This window comes from Cyprinus carpio, chromosome B24, assembly GCF_018340385.1.
Source record: "Cyprinus carpio isolate SPL01 chromosome B24, ASM1834038v1, whole genome shotgun sequence".
Taxonomy (NCBI): Eukaryota; Metazoa; Chordata; class Actinopteri; order Cypriniformes; family Cyprinidae; genus Cyprinus; species Cyprinus carpio.
Window position 1 is genome coordinate 13,889,278 of NC_056620.1, and position 9,540 is coordinate 13,898,817.

The 9,540-nt window shown below is 35.2% G+C and overlaps 2 protein-coding genes across 4 annotated transcripts; both read left to right on the forward strand.

The window, feature by feature from the left end:
- Positions 1–3: 3 nt before the first annotated feature.
- Positions 4–2,713, forward strand: LOC109050224 (immune-associated nucleotide-binding protein 9-like; the record flags this gene model as incomplete). Its single annotated transcript, XM_042751908.1, is given in 4 exon segments — positions 4–64; positions 738–1,400; positions 1,712–1,808; positions 1,840–2,713. Coding segments are annotated over 4 exon segments (1,695 nt in total), but the record flags the coding sequence as incomplete, so codon positions are not given.
- Positions 2,714–5,068: 2,355 nt separating this feature from the next.
- Positions 5,069–8,875, forward strand: LOC109050223 (N-alpha-acetyltransferase 50-like). Of its 3 annotated transcripts, XM_042751759.1 has the most exons (6): positions 5,069–5,170; positions 5,278–5,502; positions 7,162–7,298; positions 7,843–7,962; positions 8,194–8,260; positions 8,459–8,875. In XM_042751759.1, the coding sequence occupies exons 2-6, from the start codon at positions 5,495–5,497 to the stop codon at positions 8,634–8,636; spliced, it is 510 nt and encodes a 169-aa protein (XP_042607693.1). In that variant the 5' UTR covers positions 5,069–5,170; positions 5,278–5,494; the 3' UTR covers positions 8,637–8,875. The 3 variants fall into 3 exon arrangements, with proteins under 3 accessions (XP_042607693.1, XP_018923436.2, XP_042607694.1); XM_019067891.2 differs by having other exon boundaries at positions 5,114–5,502; XM_042751760.1 differs by having other exon boundaries at positions 5,126–5,502; positions 7,165–7,298.
- The last annotated feature ends 665 nt before the right edge of the window (positions 8,876–9,540 follow it).

The following is a 9,540-nucleotide window of genomic DNA, read 5'->3' on the forward strand; positions in this document are numbered from 1 at the left end:
AAATGTGAGGTATTTGACGATGCAGAAGAAGGAATCAGTGCATCAGTGGTCAGAGAAGAAGAAGGTAATAAAAAGGGAAATGATGGTGGAGGTTTTCTACAGTTTTTCTGTCTCTTGTTTACCTATATACAATGGATTCATTTAACTAAAAAGATTTTAAATTTAATGAAAAAAAAAAAAGATTTTAAAAACCTCAGAGGTTTTTGGCTCTATAACTTGCATTTTAACACTACAGTGCAATTATTTAATGCCATTCATGTGGGTGTGGTTGGAAGTTCTCATGCAATTTATGGGTGTATATGGAAGACTGTCACTTAAAAATAAGAAATTGATTAGAAATGTATTCATTAAAAAATATAGAATAAAAATAAATATAAAAAAAGAATAAAGAAAGATTTCTTTTAATACTCTTAAAGTATTCATAAAGTTTAGCTCCAACCTGCTCCAACAAACCTGCCTGAATGTTTCTAATAAGACTGAAAAAAAACCTTGATTAGCTGATTCAGGTGTGTTCTTCTTTTTTATAGTTGCTAAAAGAAAGAACAGCCCAGAGCGCATTCATCCTAACAGTAAATCAGTAAACTTTAAATTTAACCATCAGTTGATTTCAAATAATTAGAATTTAGTGTAATCTACTAATTATATTTTGCAGTATTTTTTTTTATTGACGTTGTTTAATGAAACTGTTAATCTAAGGACCAAAGTCAACTGTTTTTTAAATTTTTTTTCAATTTCAGCTTCTGCTCCTGAAAAAGGAAAATTAAACTTGGTGCTGTGTGGAAGAAATACAAAGCTCAAGGCCTCCGTGTCCAATATGTTACAAGGGAAAACTTCATCCACACATCAGAGAGAGTCTAGTTTAGTTTGTGTAAAGACAGAGGTGAAGGTACATGAACATCTTATCACTGTGGTGGAGCTTCCACCTCTCACTGAGCTCTCAGAAGAGGAAGTGATGTGCCAGACTCTCCGCTGTGTGTCTCTCTGTGATACTGGAGTTCATATTTTCCTCCTCATTATTCCTGTTGGTCCACTTACTGAAGAAGACAAAATAGAACTGGAGAAGATCCAGAAGATATTTTACTACAAAGAGCACTTCATGGTGCTCTTCACTACAGATCTCACTGTTGACCAAAGTGTGAGAAATTTTGTGATAACCACAGAATCTCAAAAAGTTGTTAGTCTGTATGGAGGTCATTACAATGTAATGGGATTGAAGAACCATAGAAACTTTGATCAGATCTCTGACCTTTTGGAATGTATAGAGAGCATTAAAACAGAACCCTACTCACTTCAGATGTATATGAAGGCTCAAGAGCTCAGAGTGAGATTTGAGCTAGAGGAAAAACTGAGTGAAATGGAGATCAAAATCAAAGAGTTAGAGCAGAAGGTTCAACAAGAGGGTGAGTGAAGAAAAAAGTATGAACATATCTGGTACTCAAAAAACTTAGCTATCTTTTTTTATCTCATTTGAAATTTGTCACAAAGTGAAGTTTATCACAGTTTTTCTTTAAGATTTTCCATAATAAAATGTTCATTACACTAGACATACACTTGTCCAAGTAGAAAAGTTATTTCATAGAATTTAGTTCAATAACAAACAAGTAGACATGCTTTAATGTTGAGCTGTAGTCCATTATTTATTTATTTATTTGTGTAGCACTTGACGCAAACATTTTGTAAATTGTTAAAAGTCTATAATTTCTCATTTCAGGTGAAGATGCACCATCAGATTCAGGCTTTTTAAGAATTGTCCTGATTGGAAAGACTGGAAATGGAAAAAGTGAAACAGGAAACACCAAAACAACAACATAAGAATATAATACTTAACACACTTAAGACACTTCAAATACTGTCACCACTAAATGAATTAAAGGAATTTCAAAAGGTTCAGGGTAGATCAGTAGCTGTTGTTGATACTCCAGGTCTCTTTGACACCACACTGTCAAATGAAAATGTGCTGTAAGAAATTGTGAAATGTGTTTCACTGTCAGCACCTGGACCACATGTCTTTATTATTGTCTTGAGTGTGGGGAGATTTACCAATGAAGAGAAGAACACTGTGGATTTGATAAAAAGGATTTTTGGTCCAAGTGCTGCACAGTTCAGCATTGTTCTGTTCACTAGAGGAGATGAACTGAAAAATGAAACAATAGAACAGTATGTTGAGAAAAGTAAAAATGCTGATCTCAAGAAATTGATCAGGGACTGTGGAAACAGGTTTTTAGTTTTTAATAACAGAGACAAAAAAGATAACGCACAAGTTACTTGGCTTTTAAACATGATAGAAGAGGTGAACAAATCTAATAAGGGGCAATATTTCACAAATGATATGTTTGAGGAAGCAGAGATGTCCATTAAAAAGAGAATGGAGGAAATACTGAAAGAAAAAGAAAGTGAAATCCAGACAAAATACGACATGGAAATGGAAACCATGATGGAGAGACTAGACAAAGAGAAAAGAAAATCAGATGAGGAAAAGATAAAAATGGTGAATCAGTTCAGAGAAAAAGAGGAGACTCTCAGAAAAGAGTTTGAAGAGAAAGAAAAGGCAGAACAGAAGAGACGAGAGGAGGAGGACAAGAGACGATCAGATGAAGAAAAACAACAAAAAGCTGAGTATCACCAAAAAATTGAAGAGATGCAGAAAGAGATGGAAAATCAGAGACTGATGTATGAAAAACAGCAAAGGGAAAAAGAAGAGCAGGATAAAAAGAAAAAAAATAAAAACAAAAAAAAAAAAAAAAAAAATAAAAACAAAAAAAAGCAATTCAACAAATAATAAAAAAACAAAAAAAGAAAAACAAAACTAAAAGGAAACGTTTGGAGGAACAAAGGAGAATTTGGGAGGAAGAGGAAGAGAGACAGAAAAGAAAATTCAACAACAAAAAAAATAAAAAATACAAAAACAACAAACAAGAGAACCTTAAACAACAGCAACGAGAATGGGAAGAGGAAACGAAAAAACAGATGAGAGAACGAGAGGAAGAGGAAAGAAAGAGAAAAGAATTAAGAGAAAAACAATAGAAACAAAAAAAAATAGAAAAAGAAGAAAAAAAGAGAGAGAGAAGAAGAAGAAAAAAAGAAAAAAAAAAAGAAAAGAAGAAACAGCAAAGAAAACAATGGAGAGATACAGAGAGAAGAGTGAGAGAGCAAAAAGAGAGAGAACTTGAAAAGAAAAATGAATTGCACAAACATTATGAGCAGGTGGCACGAGAGAGAAAAGAAGACTGGGAGAGAAGTAAGCGAGAGGATGAAGAGAGAAGAGAAGAGGAGAGAAAAAGATGGTGGGAAATGATCAAAGATCTTAAACGAGAGCAAGAGGTGGAGATCTGCAGAAGAGAGAAAGAGGAGAAAGATAGAAAAGAAAAAGAAGAAAAAGGACGTAATCAAATGAAAAAGGAATATGAACAGAAAATTAAAGATATAAAGAAGGAACATGAAGATGAAGCCAGAAAACAAGCAGAGGAATTGAATGAGTTCAGAGCGAATAAAGATCGGCACATTCAAGAGCTTACTGAGAAACTCAAACACAGTCGAGAAGATTATGAAGTCCTGGAAAGAGTGTTTGAAAGCTTACTTAAACTAAAAAGTGAGGAAACAAAAGACCTACGGAAAAAATTTGAACAACTGAAAATAAGAAGAAAATGTTTTGTTCAGTGATACCAGTGTGGAATATCATGCAATATCCAGGGACGTCCACAATACCTGGAGAGAGATCTGCATTAACATTGACGCTCATCTCATTGGTTGCTCAGTTGGTATAACATGATTTGAAATCCACCATCTTTGCCGGTGGTGGCTCAGGGACACGCAATTCTGCTGCCAGTTTGTACATAGTCAGACAATATTATTTTACATTCATTATTCAATTCCTTATGATATGTTTATGATTCCTTATGACATGTCAATGCAGTTTTTTTTTAAATAAGGCAATAATGTTTTTTTGCATATAAGGTAAACATGATTTATTAAAATGTACAGGTTTGGGGGCAGTGTTGAGGAAAGATACTTTTAAAAGTAATGCATTACAATATTGCATTACTCCCTAAAAAATAACTAATTATGTTACTTAGTTACTTTTTATGGAAAATAATGCATTACGTTTTTAAATCTGGGCTGGGCTTCCTTGTTTGATTTTAATATAAAAAAGGTCTATTTTTGGCAAATGTAAAAACCCTTTCCCACCAAAAGTGAAATTAATAAGCCTCAGGCTGAAGTAAATTGATATGTAAATTCGTTACTGTACAGTAGAATGTGGATGGCTTAGAGCTGTGGATGGCTTAGAGCTGTGTTAGATTTATTTGTCACATTTAAAGTTCAGAGTTGCAATAAGAATGTGTAGTGCTTAGTTACCTAACTGTCAAACATTACAAAAAGTTTATATATATATATATATATATAAATATATACATTTATAAAATGCTGATTATATATATATATATATATATATATATATATATATATATATATATATATATATATATATATACATTTTGCTTTTTGCAGCCATGTGTAGTTATGGCATAACAGGGCTATACTAACCAAACGTTGACCCCTTAGATGTATCTGTACTCTGTAGGCAGAGCAGAACTAACATAAATAATGTTTAAAGCATCATGATTTTTGCCTACATTGCAAATGATCCCATTGGTGCTCCTCAGATTTTTTTTAGAAAGATAAATAGGCTATATAAGTATTTGTCCCCTGAATAAAAAACATTTAAACAATATACAGAAGTTTTTTCATTCAATCAAATCATTCAAAGGCTGAAACTTAAGCTTTTATTTATACTGCGTAAAATTGAACACACTTAAAAAAGATCTTGCGTTATTATTTGACTCTAAAACTCTAAATATTTCCCTTAATTTAATTTTTATTCATTTTATAGGACATATTCATGTATTTTATTACATCGTGTACAGGAAGAGACGTTTGGAAATCTATTTTTTTTCTTTTTCATTTTAGAAGCATTCACATTGTTTTATTTCGATTAATTTAAAAGGACGGGACTTGTATTTTCATGGCATAAAATTGCTTTAACGTAATTTCCCGTTTTTCTGTTTCCTGTTGCTTATTGTCAGTGGTGAAGGTTGACAGAAGCAGCCTCCTAGAAATTGCGTTGCCAAATCCTCTGTCTCATTAACCATCGACCAATTACTTACCTGGGATCGTAAGAGCATTTCCAAGAATTTAATACATGCGCACATCTATACAAATTACAGTAACTATTATAGTAAATGATTATATTTCAAAACAGCTATAAAATCCTTTACTTAGGTTCTCAATCTGACTTAAGTTGATTGCGGTGATTTAATCAGAAATACCTGGCAACTTTCGGCCACAGCACAGAGGCAAATGCGGACTGCTTAGCTAGTGTGCTAGCAACATACATGTGGAGGGGATCACATCCCAAACTCTGCCCAAATTCCCCTTTAGACTGCCAAATACCGCCAACTGCCTCTGTATCCCTCACAACAAACGTGTTTTCTTCAACATGAAAGGGTGAGTAAACAACTACGAAGGGCCTTTTCATCTCCAGTAAAGTTTTCCCGTCTCTATTCTCTCTTTTACCCACAACTCTTTCATTTTAGCCATACTAACGATAACTTCTAAAAATCCCCACTATAAATGCCTATTATAATCTAGCTTCAGATCAAACCATATGCAACCTTTAGACGTTAGACATCTCTTTTTTTTCGCTGGTGTTGCTAAAACGCCTTAAAATGCCTCATATAATCTAGCGTCATATTAAACCACATGACCGTAAAAGTGGAACGACTTAAGTCCGTGCCAAACTGGATCATGTGTCGAATCTAAATCCGAAAATGTTGAGTCAGTCTTCAAGTTGCTATCTTGGTTAGCCTGCCACGCGTATATCTTTCTGAAACGAGCTCTCGTGGATCCTGAGGCCGTCAGTTTGCCATTAAAGATTATTGCTGTCCTGTTGAGTTTAATGTGTATGAATATTTTAATGTAAAAACAGAAAGATGTGACACACGTGATGGAGTGAGCTTAGCCGCATAGCATACTGAAAATGACAGTTCATGGGGTTTTAAGACACTTCATTAAGGTTTTTACTTCAAGTTTGGTGTATGAAATAATACAATATGTTGCGTCCCAGTGCAATCTCACTGAAGTGATTTGCTTTGACCATTCGTAAAGATGGTAAGAGGTTTAATTCTCTTCAAGAACCTTTTATCTTAAGCCACAAATCTTTACCACAGTGGTACCCAACCCTGTTCTTGGAGGGCCTCCAGCAGTACACATTTATCTGACACACCCATTACAGGTCTCTGATGTGAATCAGGTGTGTTTGATTAGAGAACTCTCTAAAATGTGTATTTTCAGGGGGCCCCAGGAGCAAGGTTGGAGGTCCACTGCTTTAACAGTTTGAGTTTGTCTAGAAGGCTGTTTGATAGTATTTATATGAAATGTCAGATTTTTTTTTATCCAAAAAATGGGAGACTTTTTCTCCACTCAAGCGTGTCGTTTAAAAAATTGCATTTTAAGTTGATGATCAAGAATCACAAGGTTTTGTTGTGTGATATTAATGATCATTCTTCTGTAAAACATATTTAGCGTCCATGTTTTTCTCCTGTCACCTCGTACTGGTTTAAGTGGCAGCGGTGAGCGCATGACCAGCAGCTGTTGTGTTGGGCTTCAGCATGCTGACCTCCTATAAATACAGACTTTACACACTGCTAGTTTACTGTCAAGTTGACCAAAGGTATTTTTTTGTGAGTGCACCATTTGGATGTCACCAACTAGAAAAAAAAAAGTAAATAGAGATGCACTGATAGCCTACATAAAAAAGGAAAAATAAGCCAAAAAAATATTTTGGCTGATATTAATATTCTATTCTGTTTTCTTTAGATTAAAAAAATCAGTTACTTTAAATGTAATTTAGGCATTACATTTTGATAGTGATCGTATGAAAACTGCATGATGCAAAAGGTAATTAAATGTTAAAATAGGTAAAATGATAAACATGCATACATCTGCTATATACCTATTATCAATTGACTGATAACTGGTATGGTACCAATATATTGTGGATCCCTGCTAGTAAAGCTGTATTAGTGTTATTTTATATTTGAGACTATGTTCTACTGATGTGTAGCGTCTGTGCACAGCTAGTTGACCATTCTGCTTTTGTTCTAGTAGCCGGATCGAGTTGGGGGACGTTACACCCCACAACATTAAACAGTTGAAGCGTCTGAACCAAGTGATCTTCCCTGTCAGCTACAACGACAAGTTCTACAAAGATGTCCTTGAAGTAGGAGAGCTCGCCAAACTAGGTTAGAAACAAAAATACCTTTGACTTCCTGTTAATAGTTTTGATATTGGTCATATGTTAAATGTTGTTCAAAAGTTTTGGTTGGTAAGATTTTTTTTTTTTTTAATGATTTTGAAAAGCTGTGTTTATTTAAACAAACAGAGTAAATTATTAGTAAAATTGTTTTCTATTTTAATATATTTTTTAAAATGTAATTAATTCCTCTGAATTTTCAGCAGCCATTACTCCAGCCTTCAGTATCACATGATCCTTCAGATATTATTATAAGATGGTAATTTGGTGCTCCAGAAACATTTATATTATTATGAATGTTAAACGTTCTTGACAAAAACGCCGGAAAGTTCTAAAGAATAGCATTCATACAAACTAGATTTTTTTTTTGTAACATTATAAATATCTTTACTATCAGTTTTGATCAATTTAATGCATCCCTGTTGACTAAAAGTATTATTTTCTTAAAAAATAAAATAAAAAAAAACTCGCTTACCCAAACTTTTGAACAGTAGTATAAATAGATTCCTGCTAACTGTTTGAACCTTTTACAGCGTATTTCAACGACATCGCAGTTGGTGCCGTGTGCTGTAGAGTGGATCACTCTCAGAACCAGAAGCGACTCTACATCATGACCCTGGGTTGCCTAGCACCTTACCGCAGACTTGGCATAGGTGAGATCACTTCTGTGGGTGTTTTATGCACTTGTGCGTCCTTGTTTTTTTCAAAGGGCAGAAAGGGGTCAGATTCCTTCGGATTGAATGCATGATTGCATAATCAGATTATTGTCTTTGAGTGATGCCTGACATGAAGATTTGTATAATCCACTAGAGCAGTGATGTTTGAATTTTGATATTTGCACTTTTTCCCGTTACTGATATTTATCTTGCCATGTTTGTTTGAAGGAACAAAAATGCTGAACCATGTGTTGAACATTTGTGAGAAGGATGGCACTTTTGACAACATTTACCTGTGAGTCTGAAGACAGTCTTGTGCTTTATTTGTTGTGAAACCTCCATCTGTGTCTCATTCACATAATGTTTCGTGTTGAAACTCAAGTGACCACATAATTGCAAGTCTCTGCTGGAAAATTAATCAATGAATAATTACTAAGGAGTCTTTTTTATGCTAAAGTAACATGCTTTCGCTTTCTCTTTTGTGTCTCCGCAGTCACGTGCAGATCAGCAATGAGTCTGCAATTGACTTCTACCAGAAATTTGGCTTTGAGATCATCGAGACAAAAAAGAACTATTACAAGAGGATAGAGCCAGCAGATGCCCACGTTCTTCAGAAAAGCCTGCGTAGCCCATGTGAGCCCCCAGCGGGAGAGCTGCAGAAAGCCGACTAGGGGTCGAAGCGTGACACCAGATTGGTCTTTTCCCCCAAATGGAACTGTAACAGATGCCCCAGGGTTGACACACTCACCACTTTCTTCAGAGGACATTTTAGACAGAAAATTCAATGACGTATTTGCTGCATTTATTGTGCAAAAACTTTAGTCCCCCCTCAATTGTTTTTATTTTTTCTTTTTCGTTTCATCATTTAGAGAGTTGAAATTACATGGAGGTTTTCAAGCAGAATTCATAAGTGCTCCAAAAAGCTGCTGACTTATTGATCTGACACGTTGAAGGTTATGTTTTCAAAGCATACAGTTCACATTTGTTTTAGATTTAAGGTAAGGGGACATAGCTTTGCTCCGACAAAACAATAGAACTAAAGAAGTAAAGTCTTTTCAAATATGACTCGATGCACCCCAGCTGGCAACCTTGGAGTGATTGTTTGAATTGTCTTAGGGGCATGTGGGATCCGCAGAAGTCCATCATCCCGCCACCTGAGCCCTCGGACACACGGCAAGGGAATCTACTGGTGGCTGAGGCCTCCTGCTTCACCATACAGGCAATATGCAATGTTGGAGGGTTGCATGTGATGCAATGTCTCCTTGTGATGTCAGCCGCCTCAGTCTGAGTTGAGGCTAAACCGGTGAGGAAATGGAGCGAAGAGCCCCCTCGAACAAGAGAGTGGTACAGCTGTTTTAGTAAGGGGGAGGTTAAGGGGAGTAAACTCCACTTGTTTGTGAATGTTTTGTTTTTCAGCCCATTATTTAAAATCCCCATCTTTTTTTTTTTTTTTTTTTTTTTGTGTTTTATTTGTGGATTGAGTCTGGGCTTTTTCTAGGGTTTGCTGTAATGCTGCTGGTGAGATGGTAAGGCTTCATATAACAAACAGGAATGGCTTTTTTATGGGCCTTGACG